Consider the following 19136-nt stretch of genomic DNA (forward strand, 5'->3'; position numbering starts at 1 on the left):
AAAAACTTGTCTAAAATATTTACAAGTTTTGCTTTGAATTTAAAAAACGAAGAATGAGTTTTGATTACCTTTAATAGTTGAATCTTCAGACAGTCTTCGTTTTTTCTTCATTTTCTTTAACTTAAGCTCTTGCTCCCCATTCTTTTCTTTTGCCTCACTGATGTTGATATCATCTTGGGCATCTATATTATTTGTTGGTATCTTGTTGACACTTGATCCATTCTCCTGCATGTATGCTGAAAATAAAGAAACATGCGTAAATTTAATATGGTATCATCATTACAAAATATGTGCTCCAAAAAACTTTAATTGAAAGAAACACTGTAATGTGAAATTTGGCAGCAATGAGGAACTATGTCATTATGGGAATTTTGGTACCCATATGTAAAGGAAGTCTCATTATCTGCTGATATAGACCTGATGCAAAGTAAAGTGTGTCAAAATTATTTGCACACCCTCCTCCACTATGTGATGGAGTGAAAAAAGATATATGAATTCGGATAATTCTATAACAAATGTTCAAGATATGAGTAAATATTTCATTCAAAATGATCTGCTGCCAGAAATCTTGGTCAAATATCACCAGTTTTCTAACTGTATGTAGTAACTAAGTGATTGTAACCTATCCACCGCTGTCCACTGGATGGAGGCAGTGTGCAAGATAAACATATCAATTGTGACACTAGCTCTCCACACATGTCAGTTGCTTAATTTAAAATCTGTACTCATGGTCGGTCTCGAGCCCCTTGTCAATGTGGTGATGTGCATGGAATTATGTAATTAGGTCATCAAGATTGAAACTTGCTAAGCTAAAATGAATTGCTTGGTTCAGTCCCGGAGCCAATTAATTATGTGCCTCTGCAACCATTTCCACTACCGCTAACAACATGGATATGGGATGCATAATATATGAACTAAACTACTGTACTATGTAAATGCTTTTCATTATTGCCAACACAAAGGAACATGCAGGTGTTTATGATTTTCATTGTTAGCTTATGCAAAATAATAATAATAATAATTACCAAGATAAAACAATTAGGTGAGATTATTAACATTTTTGCTTGACAGACCACTTCCTGGTAGCATGCCCTTTGTGGTATTTCTATTGCCGACCTTAAAATAGATGACAGCAACTTGATAACCACCACCTTGTAGCTTAGAGACCTGCAATACAACAAAATATTTACAAATATAACTAAAATATTTTTAGTGTTAATTTGAACACAGTGTTCAAGAGATATGGCTTCAATTATAAAAAAAAGAGATTAACTTTATGATTACAGAATATAAGATGGGATAACCATAAGCTTCTGAAACAGACAGCATCCCTCCCTCATACAGCATTGGGTACATCTGCAAAAGTGCAGAAGTACCGAAGTAGCTTAAGATGTACTTTTCTTACCTAGTTTAAGAGACCTACTGATAGTTATATCATTAAAGTATAATTACATAACTAATGGAAATTAAAAAAATATAAAATAACACAAAAATACTTATATAATGCACATTACTTTATTATTAACATCAATAAGTACAGTATTCACCAAAATTGAAAATGTTAATACTAATTAATTATCAAATGGCTTAAAATCTGTTTATTTGTGGGACAATTTAAAACCTAACAGAATGGATATTAATACAATATGATACAATTCTAATTGAAGAAATAACAGAATGCATGAAATACTTACAGATTTTTTCATGGCTTTAAATGATCTGCAAAGGTTTTGATGCTTAGCAGCTCTTCGACCCATTTCCTTATATTTCTCCTCCCGCTCTACATCACCCTTACGCTTTTCATCTATAAAGCTGTGTCCACAGTTGCAGAAATGTCGACGAACACTAATGACATTACTGCAGATGGGACAACACCGCTGGAAAGGTTTCTTCTGGCCTGTAAATAAAGATAATCTGGGCAATCATAAAAAAGAGAAAAATGTTTAAAATGTAATACAGTGGTACAAAAAACACAGTAGCAGCATAATGAAAGAGCACAAAGCAGTACAGTGCTACAGAAGACTTAGCGGAGAATTATGATTGTATTATTGAGAACCTGCACAGCACCAGATTTTATTAATTACACAAGTAAACCAAATTTAATATGTTTAAATAAGAGAAGAATAATCTGGAATTTTCAATGTAAATCAAAATTGCAATTTGTGAACTGCAAATAATTGAATTGTGACTGAAATACTTATTTGACTAAGTTTTTTGATCTTCCAATAATATTCAACTTAACAAACATTTTGTGGTATTAATAAAGTTTGAAATAGATATGCAATTTTAACAGACAAAATTGACAAAACAAAATTAAGATTTTATACTCTATATCTAATGATAATATGAACTTACACCCAAATAAAATTAATAACCTACAAAAATAAAATTTAAAGTATATATTATATACAAATCACAATTATAATGTAACTTACTTGAATTACTGGAAGCCATTGCTGTAATGTTCTCTCAGATGGAATTGTTGACAATGTTGTAATGATGCAATTGATAATGTTGTCTGATTTAAATTTTACCTAAAAAAAACAAAAATATTTTAATAACAGATAAACAATAGCATCAGTTTAGATTAATTATAAAAAAACAAAAATGCATATTTTTCATATATATTTTTTCATGCATATTTTTCTACCTTGCATATAAATGCAAGGTAGAATGCATATATGCACCACTAAGATGGTGGTGCATGTATTTTATAACACATTTGAACAATGAAACTCTACAGATGATACAGAAGACACAAGAAAATCGGCACTGTAGGAGACATTGAAAAAACAGAAATAACAGTGATAAGTTACAGGTGCTGAAGTATGGTAGAAACGAGGAAATTAAATGAAACAAGGAACACAGGACACAATCAGACCTACTCTAAGAAGGAAAAAACATGCAAGAGATCTGAGAATTACGACGTCTGACGACCTCACACTTTGTGAACATAACCGAGCAAATATAGTGGCGGCCAGAAAAATAATGGGATGGTTTATGAGAATGTTAAAATTCAAAGACCCCACCCACAGTAATGCTAATACTATTCAAATAACTGGTGCTGTCCCATCTTGAGTATTGCTCGGTACTGACTCCCCCTTTCTGAACAGGAGAAATCTCTGAATTAGAGGAAATAAAGAGACCATAAACAGCAAACATATAAATGATAAAACTTCTAAATAATTTAGACCGTCTCAAAGCTCTCAAAATGTACTCTCTGGACAGGAGACAAGAATGGTATCAAATAATACATATATGTAAGATACTAGAGGGCCAGGTCCCAAATTTGCACAGCATAATATAACGACATACTGGAGCTAAAGATACAGAAGGAAATTAATAATAGGTGTCATAGGTACAATCAGAGAGCAGAGTCTTAACAGTAGGGGGTTCAAGGGCTGTTTGCTAGGCTAGGCAAGGGTAGACTAGGCTTGGCTAGTGTTGGCTAGGTTATGCTAGGAAGAAGTAGGCTAGGCTGATTTACTCCACCAGTAATTGGCGGTCTGTCTAATTACAAGCTACCACAAGCTACACAAGCTTCACATAGCTTCCTGGCAATATGTTAGTAATGAATAAATAAGATATATTTACTCATTATAATGTGGGTACTGAATGCACAACACGAAAAAACATAATTTTAATCTGAAAAAGTATCTTTTTATAAAGAAATTAGACGAAAATAAAGAAATGGTGACACCAAATCAAGTCGACGATCCAAGCGTCGGTTAGGTTAGGTTAGGTTTGGTTTGGTTAAGTTAGGTTAGATTTGGTTAGGTTAGATTTGGTTAGGTTTGATTAGGTTAGGTTAGGTTAGTCAGCCTAACATATATTTATTCATTACTAACGTATTGCCAGGAAGCTTTGTGAAGCTTGTGGTAGCTTGTGATAATTAGACAACCCGTAAATGGGGGGAACGGGGGGAGGGGGGAACCTCAATATAAGCCTAATTTGTAGCTTCCTGTTCTCCGACACAATGATTTATTTTACATCAGGCTTTCAGCACAGCCGCATAAAAAACCCCTGTTATTTATTTATTTTTATACGAGAAGGTACACTGGGGGTTAAGAGAGAAAATAGGAATAATGATGATTTTACAATCTTGCCCGAAACGCTATGCGTACTAGTGGCTTTAGGTATTGTATGTATTACCTTTATCTATAAATCAAACAGAATGTTTGTACTGTAACTCTGCATCTATGTATATATTTTTCCTAAATAAATTATTATTATTATTGTAAAGCCACTAGCACGCATAGCGTTTCGGGCAAAGATCCCGTAGCCAGAAGCTGGGTACCTTTGTTGCCCTGTGACTACTCTTATGACATTCCCTAACAGTATTGTTAAACTAATAACAATGAACAGTAGTTCAATATTACCGGAATAATCCAACTGATGTGGCCATGTTGTTGTTGTTGTTGTTGAGTTAGGGGCGACGACGATCGTGGGATCGGATGCGCCCCGGCGTACCCGTGAAGGGTGAATCGCAAAGCCAGGAAAGGCGAAATGCTAAGCCAAAACGCGAAACGAGTGACGCCAAGCACTAGAAACTAATATGCCACACGGCAAAGCTACGCACAAAGGGAGAGGCAGAAGCACATAACAGAACAGGGCAAACAAACAGCCAGAAGGGCACACAGCATTTCATAGAGCAAATACACAAGAAATCAGAGCACATACTTGCCCGGGAACTTGGCCCGCGGGAATCTTACATTGAACGCCTCCCAGAGCACCCATTGCCAAGGGTCTCGTCCATCCACCGGGGACGCCATAACATCCGGAACCGGGGCAACAAACACCTGCAAACTGGGGACCCAGATGGTAGAACTCATGAGGCGAGAAGTCGCCACTCGCCCCCACAGGAAGGGAACTTGCCCCCCACGAAAGCACTCCGGTCCGTCAGACAGCAGTAACTCGGCAATCTTCGACCAGTGACCCGGTGGCATCACAGACGCCGGCAACACGTCCCCCAGGGCCCCAACGCGCACCCGCACCACAGGGGTACCCGCGGCCCCGGGCACACCACCAGACGACAGCAGGGAACCCGGACGGCGCGCATCCTTCCGTAACGTCACCACCAGGCCACGCCCAGCACCAGAGTCCACACCATCCCTGGCAGCGGAAGCCACCACCCCCCACTGCGGAGAGTCCCCCGGCGGAGAAAGAACCGAAGGCACGTCCGAGACACAGGCACCAGCACCAGCAGGCACATGGACCTCCGCCACCAAGAACCGCGGAGACATCGACGCATCCGTATCCACACTGTCAACATCCGAAGCCCTACAGTCACTGAAGTCACCAACGTCGGCCCAGGAAGAAGACGAACGCCGGGAACGTTTGGGCACCGGCCGGATATCGTCCGAGCCGGTAAGTGACCCAGAAACACGGGTACCACGAGCCGAAGGAACCGACGCCAGGACGGCAGCAGCCTCTACCACAGGGGGAACCGGGCCACACACAGCAGGAGGCTCCGCAGTCACCCCAGCACCAAGCACATCCGGGACCCGAGTCACGGACACAGGGCCAGGCGCAGCATCAGAAGACGAGGGAGAAGACAGCGACGTCACACAGGGAGCTCCAGGAAGGCCCATGGGAGCAGTTGGAACAGCAACAGGATCAGGCAGACCAACCGACGGTACCTCAAGAACCGGAGGAGGGACGACAAGAACCGGAGGAACGGCAGGCGCCGCCGGGGAAGCTGCAGCAGCAGACGGGACGCGCACCACCTCATCAACATCACCGGAGACAGCCTCCAGAGGGAGCGGCGGGAAATCCTCGTCGCGGAACAAGTTGACAGGAGCAGCAGGGGCCTCAGAGCATCCGGCAGCCTGATGCCCCAACAGGCCACACCGGAAACAGGTACGAGGCTGCCGGGCATAATACACCCGGACGTAGTACCCCATAAGCCGGACAGAAGAAGGTATATCCGACCGCAGGCGCATCCCCAACGTGCGAATGTTTGTACGCCTCCCAGCATACCGCCCCGAGGAGAGCGTGTTCACCCGCACGCTGACAACAGTACCAAAACCCCCGAAGTAACGCCGGAGGAGGTCATCAGGGAATTCCAGGGGCGCACCATGGATACTGACATAAGTCAGGGTACCACTGCGGTCCGAAATCGCCACAGAGCCGGCATCGTCTGGCAACGGCAACGTACGCCCCTCGTACCGACGGAGGAAGTCCCGGTACTCGTCCTCCCCCACGAACTTAATAACAACCCGATGGGCCGAAACTAGCTCCACACCGTAAACAGCTTCCACCGGAACACGAAGCATGTCACACATCACCATCTCGATGGTCGGATAACCAGCCTTACAAGTAAACTCCAGGCCCACGGAGTTCACACGCTGAACAGGAGGAAGATGGCCCCCCATGTCAGAACTGCCACGTCAACGCAGCCAGGCAGGCAACAAAACTGGTAGGGCAATGACGCCCACACCACCTGGCGACCAAAACAGCAAACAACTCCAACAGCCACGGAGGGTCGAGAAACGTCCTCACTCCACGGCTGCCAACAGTCGACTCATGTGGCCATGTTTTTGTTGTGAAGCCCGGTCGTTCAGTTCGTATACAGCATACGAAGGTTACGAAGGTTAATCTAACCTAAAACCAGTCTTAAAAATGAATAACCATTGCTAAGAAATCCTAAGATATAAATATTTACAATAATACACTGGTTGTTTTTGTTGATTTAGGGGCGATGACATGAGTAAACTGGTTATGTTGTGTTGATTTAGGGGCAACGTACGAACTGTGGTTATTAGACTATGTTTTGTACATAAGCAAAAAACAAGGTGTAATTCTTTTAATTATAACAATAATAACGACAAAAAGTTAATAATTAATGTACTTGTTAAGCAAAATTCGCAATATCTTAGTTTTCTTTAGGAAAAAACATTAAAAGACATCTGGAAAAAGATCTGCAGATTATGTCTTACATTTTATTCCGTTATTTACACTAAAAGGACAATTAAACGTACACTATCGCCCGTGCCTGGTGCACGAGCACCAGGAGCATCCCAGACACTGCCTTAATCGACTGAGATTAAGGCAGTGTCATTTTCATTCCTTTAGAACAAGGAAATCTCATTCTTAAACTGTATAATATGAGCTGCGCAATAATTTTTTGCTGATCTTCAATAAAGAAATTCTGGAGGGCTTGTGCAAGGATTAGGATCAGTTAGCCTAGGCCTTTTTATATCCGTTTCTGGTTACTCAAGGGTGACACTGGCGGGCAACACGAGAATAAATATTTGTATAAATTCCAATTGCGATCCGATCTACTTGGAGATAGTTTACAAATGTTCGCCATGAAATTTACGTTTTCTCTAATAGCCGAAGAGCTTATTTGAGAAAACAGTATGGCATTGAATCAGCGTGGTAAAACAATTGTATTATTGACACGACGAGTATAATCGACGTAGTTTTTATATATGTTGCCGGTCGAACACATCCTTATGTGACGTTTTAAACTTATGTTCTTCTAGAACATTCTATTGCGAACACATTGGTACAAAAATGAAAAATACAATACAATTTTATTTAGGTAAGGAACATACATACAATAAATTTTTACAAGGATTGGTTGACTTATAGGTAGAGCTAGTACATACAATGCCTAAAGCCACTATTACGCAAAGCGTTTCGGGCATAAACGTACATCGAAAAACGTACATCGAAAACTAATGTCAGAACAGTGACAGGAGTATACACTTTTAAATATGGCCGCTCGATCGCCGATACACTAATTTCATTTGGGGAAATTTATTTTTTCATACGCCGTTTCGCGACAATTATTTATATCTGATATAAATGTTGCAAAAGAAGTTTAGGATTAAGTAACATATTACACATTAAAAAAAATGAATACATTAATACCTAAACAGTTTGTAAATACAGTGATAAATTGTGCCAAATATTACACAATATTATTTACTAAGAAGCGTATGACAACTCAAAACGGCATGATTTCAACAGGATTTTTTATAGTTGTCAAAAAACTCTGATTTTAATTATCAAGTATTTGTCACAATGTATTTTATATAATTATGAGGCAGTGGAACGACCAAATTGTTCTGTATTATAAATGCATAATGCTAAATTTCTATATACATAACAGTAAAATAATGACCACCTACATTTAAGGATAACTAGGAAATAGTAACTGGAAACTTTATTTGAACGAAAATTTAATACCAAATTTCTTAGATGTTTTTCTTAATATAAAGATCAACAGTAACGAATCTTATTCATTATGGACAAATTAACAAAAAAAAAACATAATTTTCATTGAGGACCATGTATTAGAGCATACTTAGTCATTTATATATTAAAAGTATTGTGTTTTTTGAAACATTGGGGTTGTAAACAAACAGAACGGCCTACCCGAAAAGTCGTAACATAAGAAGTTGTACATGTTTGCTAATTTATTATTTGATAAATGATTATTACTAATTTACGACGACTATAAAGGTTTCCTATTAGTTCAATTACTGTAGTGTGACTAAATGCTACTACAAAACATATATAAATCCTGGGAAAGTCACAATGACCAGCGACATTAAAGCATAAAAGACTAAATAGTAACAGGAAACTGTCGGCGAACGAAAAATTCATTTCCAAATTTATTAGATGTTTTCCTAAATATAAAGATCGATGGGCTGGAATTTTCTGGATTATGGCCTAATTAAGGGAAAAATATATGTATTTTTTACTTGAAGAACATATATCAGATCATAGTCAGTGAGTTATAGAATAATAAGAGTGTGGTATTTCATTGTATAACAAGAGATAGTCCATGGAAGCGACAATAGACGTATTTTAAGACATAATAACGTCCAAAAACAGCCGTAGAGTCAAACGGCAACTGTTGACGTTCTTTTTAAGAGGACAGGTTGGGTACCGAAGCGAATTTTGGTTGTGGGGAGATTCCCAGGTGAGGTATTTAGACAGAACGTTTTGTGCCAGAGATAGGGGGAACAGATTAAGGGTTTGCTATCCGGGAGCTGGAATTGGTGATATTGTTGAAAACATGAATGATATTATGACGGGAAATGGGAACAAACCCATTATTTGTATTAGTGCAGGGGGGTAATGATGTTGGGCGAGTTAGTAGTGAGGAACTAATACAGAGATTTAGGAAAGCCATTGAATTAGTTAGGAGCAAGGGAGGAATCCCGATCATATGTGGCATTCTTCCAAGAAAGGGAGTACATAAGAACATAAGAACAAAGGTAACTGCAGAAGGCCTATTGGCCCACACGAGGCAGCTCCTATTCTATAACCACCCAATCCCACTCATATACTTGTCCAACCCGTGCTTGAAACAATCGAGGGACCCCACCTCCACAATGTTACGCGGCAATTGGTTCCACAAATCAACAACCCTGTTACTGAACCAGTATTTACCCAAGTCTTTCCTAAATCTAAACTTATCCAATTTATATCCATTGTTTCGTGTTCTGTCCTGTGTTGATACTTTTAATACCCTATTAATATCCCCCCGGTTATGTCCATTCATCCACTTGTAAACCTCTATCATGTCACCCCTAACTCTTCGCCTTTCCAGTGAATGCAACTTAAGCTTTGTTAATCTTTCTTCATATGAAAGATTTCTAATTTGGGGAATTAACTTAGTCATCCTACGCTGGACACGTTCAAGTGAATTTATATCCATTCTATAATATGGCGACCAAAACTGAACTGCATAATCTAAATGGGGCCTAACTAGAGCAAGATATAGCTTGAGAACCACACCAGGTGTCTTGTTACTAACGCTGCGATTAATAAATCCAAGTGTCCGATTTGCCTTATTACGAACATTTATGCATTGATCCTTTTGTTTTAAATTCTTACTAATCATAACTCCCAGATCCCTTTCGCAATCCGACTTCGCAATCACAACACCATCTAGGTCGTATCTTGTAACTCTATCATCATTACCTAACCTCAGAACTTTACATTTATCAGCATTAAACTGCATCTGCCAATCCTTTGACCATTTCAAAACCCTATCTAGATCAACTTGAAGTGATAGTGAGTCCTCCTCCGAATTAATTTCCCTACCGATTTTCGTATCATCGGCAAATTTGCAAATGTTGCTACTCAAACCTGAATCTAAATCATTTATATATATTATAAACAACAGAGGTCCCAGGACAGAGCCTTGAGGCACTCCACTTACAACATTTTCCCACTCTGACTTGATTCCATTTATACTAACTCTCTGTTTCCTTTGGTATAGCCATGCCCTAATCCAGCTTAATATAGCACCCCCAATACCATGAGACTCTATTTTTTTAATCAGTCTTTCATGTGGCACTGTATCAAAAGCTTTGCTAAAGTCAAGGTATACAACATCGCAATCCTTACCACTATCAACTGCCTCAACAATGCTAGAATAAAAAGATAACAAATTTGTTAAACATGAACGGCCATTTATAAAACCATGTTGCGACTCAATTATTAATTTATGTTTTTCAAGATGAAGACGAATTTTATTTGCTATTATAGATTCGAGTAACTTTCCCACAATAGACGTTAGGCTAATTGGTCGATAGTTAGACGCAAGTGATCTATCTCCTTTCTTAAAAACTGGTATCACATTAGCAACTTTCCAAAACTCTGGCACTCTGCCTGACTCTATTGATTTATTAAATATGGTTGACAGTGGGTCACAAAGCTCCTCTTTGCATTCTTTAAGCACCCTAGCAAACACTTCATCCGGCCCTGGGGATTTGTTTGGTTTGAGTTTTACTATTTGTTTAAGAACATCCTCCCTGGTAACTGCTAAACTCGTCAACCTGTCCTCGTCCCCACCCACATAGACTTGTTCGGCTGAAGGCATATTGTTAAGTTCCTCTTTAGTAAATACAGATACAAAATATTTATTAAAAATACTACTCATCTCTTCATCACTATCTGTTATTTGACCTGTCTCAGTTTTTAATGGACCTATCCTTTCCCTAGTCTTAGTACGATATAACTGAAAAAACCCTTTAGGATTTGTCTTTGCTTGCCCTGCTATGCGAACTTCATAGTTTCTTTTTGCTTTCCTTATCTCTTTTTTAACATTTCTAACCAGTTGTACGAATTCCTGTTCTAAAGTGACCTCCCCATTTTTAATCCTTTTGTACCAAGCTCTCTTTTTACCTATAAGGTTCTTCAAATTCTTTGTTATCCACTTTGGGTCATTAGTATACGATCTATTCAATTTGTATGGTATACTACGTTCCTGTGCTTTGTTTAGAATATTCTTAAATAAGTCACATATTGAATCCACATCGAAATCCCCATTTAAGTCACCTATCGCTGGGTTCATGTCTCGCTCCAAGACCGGCCCACACCCCATACCCAAGCCTTTCCAATCAATTTGACCCAAAAAATTTCTTAGGCTATTAAAATCAGCTTTTCGAAAATCTGGCACTTTAACAGAATTTTCTCCTACTGGTCTATTCCATTCTATGCTAAATCTGATTTCTTTGTGATCACTGCTCCCTAGCTCACTCCCTATTTCGATGTCATTAATTTGCGTTTCCCTGTTAGTTAACACTAAATCTAAAATATTATTTTCCCGTGTTGGTTCCTTAATGTGTTGCGTAAGAAAGCAATCGTCAATTAATTCTAGAAAATCTTCTGCTTCACTATTCCCTGTTTTGTTCAACCAGTTTATTCCGCTAAAATTAAAGTCACCCATGACATAAATACTGTTAGATCTAGATGCTCTAGATATTTCATCCCATAGATGCTTTGCTTCCATTCTGTCTAAATTTGGTGGCCTATATATTACTCCTATTATAATATTATTAGCTTTTTCGTTTAATTCAATCCAAATAGTTTCTGTGTGTGGCTCTGTTTTGATTCCCTCTTTGAGACTACATTTCAAATTGTCCCTAACATATATGGCTACTCCACCTCCTCGTCTAATATATCTATCTGTGTGAAATAGTTTAAATCCATATATTTGATATTCAGCTAATAGTTCTCTATTTTCTACATTCATCCACGTTTCGGTAAGTGCAATAATATCTATTTTTTTCTGTGCAGACAAGAGCATTTAATTCGTTAATTTTATTTCTTAGACTTCTACTGTTAGTGTAATATACCCTAAGTGAATTGTTATTTTGCGGACCTTCTCTTTCCCTGATCGTTTTGCCAATTCCTTTCTCCCACAAACACATACTTTTATTACCTCCTTCCTCCAAATCAATTCCCATACCTCTATCTATAAATGAATGGATGTCAAGGGGTGGGAAATGGAGTGGGAAATGAATGGATGTCAAGGGCACTTGGTGTCAATTGCCGGCTGGAAAGATATTGCAAATCAAATGCAATATCTTTCATAGACAACTGCGAATGCTTCTATGGAAGAAATGAAATGTATGCTCGTGATGGGGTGCATCTATCGAGGGCTGGGGTTGTTGCTGTTGCGAACTCGTTGGAACCAGTGGTTAGAGGTGTTTGTTTGGGTTTAAACTGTTAGTAGATAGTGGTATGGGAATTGATTTGGAGGAAGAAGGTAATAAAAGTATGTGTTCGTGGGAGAAAAGAATTGGCAAAATGATCAGGGAAAGAAAAGGGCCTCAAAATAACAATTCACTTAGGATATATTACACTAACCGTAGAAGTCTAAGAAATAAAATTAATGAATTAAATGGTCTTGTCTGCACAGAAAAAATATATATTATTGCACTTACCGAAACGTGGATGAACGTAGAAAATAGAGAACTATTAGCTGAATATCAGATAAATGGATTTAAACTATTTCACACAGATAGATATATTAGACGAGGAGGGGGAGTAGCCATATATGTTAGGGACAATTTGAAATGTAGTCTCAAAGAGGGAATCAAAACTGAGCCACACACAGAAACTGTTTGGATAGAATTAAACGAAAAAGCAAATAATATTATAATAGGAGTTATATATAGGCCACAAAATTTAGACAGAATGGTAGCAAAGCATCTATGGAATGAAATATCTAGAGCATCTAGATCTAACAGTATTTATGTCATAGGTAACTTTAATTTTAGTGGAATAAACTGGGTGAACAAAACAGGGAATAGTGAAGCAGAAGATTTTCTAGAATTAATTGACGATTGCTTTCTTATGCAACACATTAAGGAACCAACGTGGGAAAAAATTATTTTAGATTTAGTGTTAACTAACAGGGAAACACAAATTAATGACATCGAAATAGGGAGTGAGCTAGGGAACAGTGATCACGAAGTAATCAGATTTAGCATAGAATGGAATAGACCTGTAGGAAAAAATTCTGTTAAAGTGCCAGATTTTCGAAAAGCTGATTTTAATAGCCTAAGAAATTTTTTGGGTCAAATAGATTGGGAAGTCTTGGGTATGGGGTGTGGGCCGGTCTTAGAGCGAGACATAAACCCAGCAATAGGTGACGCAAAAGGGGATTTCGATGTGGATTTAATATATAACTTATTTAAGAATATTCTAAACAAAGCACAGGAACGTAGTATACCATACAAATTGATTAGATCGAATACTAATGACCCAAAGTGGATAACAAATAATTTAAAGAACCTAATAGAAAAAAAGAGAGCTTGGTACAAAAGGATTAAGAATGGGGAAGTCAGGTTAGAACAGAAATTCATACAACTGGTTAGAAATGTTAAAAAAGAGATTAGGAAAGCAAAAAGAAACTATGAAGTTCGCATAGCAGAGCAAGCAAAGTCAAATAAGAACATAAGAACATAAGAACAAAGGTAACTGCAGAAGGCCTTATTGGCCCATACGAGGCAGCTCCTATTCTATAACCACCCAATCCCACTCATATACTTGTCCAACCCGTGCTTGAAACAATCGAGGGACCCCACCTCCACAATGTTATGCGGCAATTGGTTCCACAAATCAACAACCCTGTTACTGAACCAGTATTTACCCAAGTCTTTCCTAAATCTAAACTTATCCAATTTATATCCATTGTTTCGTGTTCTGTCCTGTGTTGATACTTTTAATACCCTATTAATATCCCCCCGGTTATGTCCATTCATCCACTTGTAAACCTCTATCATGTCACCCCTAACTCTTCGCCTTTCCAGTGAATGCAACTTAAGCTTTGTTAATCTTTCTTCATATGAAAGATTTCTAATTTGGGGAATTAACTTAGTCATCCTACGCTGGACACGTTCAAGTGAATTTATATCCATTCTATAATATGGCGACCAAAACTGAACTGCATAATCTAAATGGGGCCTAACTAGAGCAAGATATAGCTTGAGAACCACACCAGGTGTCTTGTTACTAACGCTGCGATTAATAAATCCAAGTGTCCGATTTGCCTTATTACGAACATTTATGCATTGATCCTTTTGTTTTAAATTCTTACTAATCATAACTCCCAGATCCCTTTCGCAATCCGACTTCGCAATCACAACACCATCTAGCTCGTATCTTGTAACTCTATCATCATTACCTAACCTCAGAACTTTACATTTATCAGCATTAAACTGCATCTGCCAATCCTTTGACCATTTCAAAACCCTATCTAGATCAACTTGAAGTGATAGTGAGTCCTCCTCCGAATTAATTTCCCTACCGATTTTCGTATCATCGGCAAATTTGCAAATGTTGCTACTCAAACCTGAATCTAAATCATTTATATATATTATAAACAACAGAGGTCCCAGGACAGAGCCTTGAGGCACTCCACTTACAACATTTTCCCACTCTGACTTGATTCCATTTATACTAACTCTCTGTTTCCTTTGGTATAGCCATGCCCTAATCCAGCTTAATATAGCACCCCCAATACCATGAGACTCTATTTTTTTAATCAGTCTTTCATGTGGCACTGTATCAAAAGCTTTGCTAAAGTCAAGGTATACAACATCGCAATCCTTACCACTATCAACTGCCTCAACAATGCTAGAATAAAAAGATAACAAATTTGTTAAACATGAACGGCCATTTATAAAACCATGTTGCGACTCAATTATTAATTTATGTTTTTCAAGATGAAGACGAATTTTATTTGCTATTATAGATTCGAGTAACTTTCCCACAATAGACGTTAGGCTAATTGGTCGATAGTTAGACGCAAGTGATCTATCTCCTTTCTTAAAAACTGGTATCACATTAGCAACTTTCCAAAACTCTGGCACTCTGCCTGACTCTATTGATTTATTAAATATGGTTGACAGTGGGTCACAAAGCTCCTCTTTGCATTCTTTAAGCACCCTAGCAAACACTTCATCCGGCCCTGGGGATTTGTTTGGTTTGAGTTTTACTATTTGTTTAAGAACATCCTCCCTGGTAACTGCTAAACTCGTCAACCTGTCCTCGTCCCCACCCACATAGACTTGTTCGGCTGAAGGCATATTGTTAAGTTCCTCTTTAGTAAATACAGATACAAAATATTTATTAAAAATACTACTCATCTCTTCATCACTATCTGTTATTTGACCTGTCTCAGTTTTTAATGGACCTATCCTTTCCCTAGTCTTAGTACGATATAACTGAAAAAACCCTTTAGGATTTGTCTTTGCTTGCCCTGCTATGCGAACTTCATAGTTTCTTTTTGCTTTCCTTATCTCTTTTTTAACATTTCTAACCAGTTGTACGAATTCCTGTTCTAAAGTGACCTCCCCATTTTTAATCCTTTTGTACCAAGCTCTCTTTTTACCTATAAGGTTCTTCAAATTCTTTGTTATCCACTTTGAGTCATTTGTATACGATCTATTCAATTTGTATGGTATACTACGTTCCTGTGCTTTGTTTAGAATATTCTTAAATAAGTTATATATTGAATCCACATCGAAATCCCCATTTAAGTCTCCTATCGCTGGGTTCATGTCTCGCTCCAAGACCGGCCCACACCCCATACCCAAGCCTTTCCAATCAATTTGACCCAAAAAATTTCTTAGGCTATTAAAATCAGCTTTTCGAAAATCTGGCACTTTAACAGAATTTTCTCCTACTGGTCTATTCCATTCTATGCTAAATCTGATTTCTTTGTGATCACTGCTCCCTAGCTCACTCCCTATTTCGATGTCATTAATTTGCGTTTCCCTGTTAGTTAACACTAAATCTAAAATATTATTTTCCCGTGTTGGTTCCTTAATGTGTTGCGTAAGAAAGCAATCGTCAATTAATTCTAGAAAATCTTCTGCTTCACTATTCCCTGTTTTGTTCAACCAGTTTATTCCGCTAAAATTAAAGTCACCCATGACATAAATACTGTTAGATCTAGATGCTCTAGATATTTCATCCCATAGATGCTTTGCTTCCATTCTGTCTAAATTTGGTGGCCTATATATTACTCCTATTATAATATTATTAGCTTTTTCGTTTAATTCAATCCAAATAGTTTCTGTGTGTGGCTCTGTTTTGATTCCCTCTTTGAGACTACATTTCAAATTGTCCCTAACATATATGGCTACTCCACCTCCTCGTCTAATATATCTATCTGTGTGAAATAGTTTAAATCCATATATTTGATATTCAGCTAATAGTTCTCTATTTTCTACATTCATCCACGTTTCGGTAAGTGCAATAATATCTATTTTTTCTGTGCAGACAAGAGCATTTAATTCGTTAATTTTATTTCTTAGACTTCTACTGTTAGTGTAATATACCCTAAGTGAATTGTTATTTTGCGGACCTTCTCTTTCCCTGATCGTTTTGCCAATTCCTTTCTCCCACAAACACATACTTTTATTACCTCCTTCCTCCAAATCAATTCCCATACCTCTATCTACTAACAGTTTAAACCCAAACAAACACCTCTAACCACTTCTTCTAGCGAGTTCGCAACAGCAACAACCCCAGCTCTCGATAGATGCACCCCATCACGAGCATACATTTCATTTCTTCCATAGAAGTGTTCCCAGTTGTCTATGAAAGATATTGCATTTGATTTGCAATATCTTTCCAGCCGGCAATTGACACCAAGTGCCCTCGATATCCATTCATTTCCCACTCCCTTTCTTGGAAGAATGCCACATATGATCGGGATTCCTCCCTTGCTCCTAACTAACTCTATGGCTGTTTTATACCTCTGAATCAGTTCCTCACTCCTGACTCGACCAACATCATTTCCTCCCACGCTAATGCAAATAATGGGATTGTTCCCATTACCAGCCATAATATCATTCATGTTGTTTATAATATCACCAATGCCAGCTCCGGGATAGCAAACCCTTAACCTGTTCCCCCTATCTCTAGCACAAAACGTTCTATCCAAATACCTTATCTGGGAATCTCCCACAACTAATGTTTGCTTAGGTACTTCCTTTACTTTCTGAGGGGCCTGCGCTTCCTTTCTCTTCGTTGCTTTCCCTTTTGCGCGATCCACAGTCTCTCCACAGCACTCGTCCTCCAAAACGTCAAATGAATTTGAAGTTGCTATGGCGTTTGAAGGCGGCTTTATCAAAGTCTTCTTAAGGCCCCTGTCTTTCGCAACTCTCCAAGACGAGGTCCCTTTACTGCTGGTCTCCTCCTTCGTTACTTCTCGTTGTTTTTTAAGCTGACGCACCTCCTCCCGCAGAGAGTCCAACTCTGTCCTCAGGGCTCCCACTAGAGTCACCAGGTCCTTCACTACAACTTCCATATTGCTATGATAATATAACAACACTCAGGAGCTCCGGTTAACACAACCTCTCACTGTGACTTCACCAAAAATCCTAAAGGGTTTTTTCAGTTATATCGAACTAAGACTAGGGAAAGGATAGGTCAATTAAAATCTGAGACAGGTCAAATAACGGATAATGACAGGGAGATGAGTAGTATTTTTAACAAATATTTTATATCTGTATTTACTAAACAAGAACTTAACAATATGCCTTCAGCCGAACAAGTCTATGTGGGTGGGGACGAGGACAGGTTGACTAGTTTAGTAGTTACCAGGGAGGATGTAATTAAACAATTAGAAAAACTAAAACCAAAGAAATCCCCAGGGCCGGATGAAGTGTTTGCCAGGGTGCTTAAAGAATGCAAAGAGGAGCTTTGTGACCCACTGTCAACCATATTTAATAAATCAATAGAGTCAGGAGAGTGCCAGAGTTTTGGAAAGTTGCTAATGTGATACCAGTTTTTAAGAAAGGAGATAGATCACTTGCGTCTAATTATCGACCAATTAGCCTAACGTCTATTGTGGGAAAGTTACTCGAATCTATAATATCAAATAAAATTCGTCTTCATCTTGAAAAACATACATTAATAATTGAGTCGCAACATGGTTTTATAAATGCCCGTTCATGTTTAACAAATTTGTTATCTTTTTATTCTAGCATAGTTGAGGCAGTTGATAGTGGTAAGGATTGTGATGTTGTGTACCTTGACTTTAGCAAAGCTTTTGATACAGTGCCACATGAATGACTGATTAAAAAGATAGAGTCTCATGGTATTGGGGGTGCTATATTAAGCTGTATTAGGGCATGGCTATACCAAAGGAAACAGAGAGTTAGTATAAATGGAATCAAGTCAGAGTGGGAAAATGTTGTAAGTGGAGTGCCTTAAGGCTCTGTCCTGGGACCTCTGTTGTTTATAATATATATAAATGATTTAGATTAAGGTTTGAGTAGCAACATTTGCAAATTTGCCGATGAAACGAATATCGGTAGGGAAATTAATTCGGAGGAGGATTCACTATCACTTCAACTTGATCTAGATAGGGTTTTGAAATGGTCAAATGATTGGCAAATGCAGTTTAATGCTGATAAATGTAAAGTTCTGAGGCTAGGTAATGATGATAGAGTTACAAGATACGAGCTAGATGGTGTTGAGATTGCGAAGTCGGATTGCGAAAGGGATCTGGGAGTTATGATTAGTAAGAATTTAAAACAAAAGGATCAATGCATGAATGTTCGTAATAAGGCGAATAGGACACTGGGATTTATTAATTGAAGCGTTAGTAACAAGACACCTGGTGTGGTTCTTAAGCTATATCTTGCTCTGGTTAGGCCCCATTTAGATTATGCACTTCAGTTTTGGTCGCCGTGTTATAGAATGGATATAAATTCACTTGAACGTGTCCAACGTAGGATGACTAAGTTAATTCCCCAAATTAGAAATCTTTCATATGAAGAAAGATTAACAAAGCTTAAGTTGCATTCACTGGAAAGGCGAAGAGTTAGGGGTGACATGATAGAGGTTTACAAGTGGATGAATGG

The 19136-nt window shown here is 38.4% G+C and overlaps 1 protein-coding gene across 1 annotated transcript; it reads right to left on the reverse strand.

Moving 5' to 3' along the window:
• Positions 1 to 1038: 1038 nt before the first annotated feature.
• LOC123752268 (uncharacterized) lies at positions 1039 to 2469 on the reverse strand. The gene is made up of 3 exons (XM_045734323.2): positions 2436 to 2469; positions 1695 to 1897; positions 1039 to 1167 (listed from the first exon to the last, which is right to left on the reverse strand). The coding sequence occupies exons 1-3, from the start codon at positions 2452 to 2454 to the stop codon at positions 1039 to 1041; spliced, it is 351 nt and encodes a 116-aa protein (XP_045590279.1). The 5' UTR covers positions 2455 to 2469.
• Positions 2470 to 19136: the final 16667 nt, after the last annotated feature.

Source organism: Procambarus clarkii, chromosome 9 (assembly GCF_040958095.1).
Source record: "Procambarus clarkii isolate CNS0578487 chromosome 9, FALCON_Pclarkii_2.0, whole genome shotgun sequence".
NCBI lineage: Eukaryota > Metazoa > Arthropoda > Malacostraca > Decapoda > Cambaridae > Procambarus > Procambarus clarkii.

Bases quoted from the DNA above. Each gene is read 5' to 3' on its own strand.
- LOC123752268 (XM_045734323.2), bottom strand. The intron at 1,168-1,694 runs GTAAGTATTTCA...GTTGTATTGCAG, and splicing joins TTAAAGCCATGAAAAAATCT to GTCTCTAAGCTACAAGGTGG.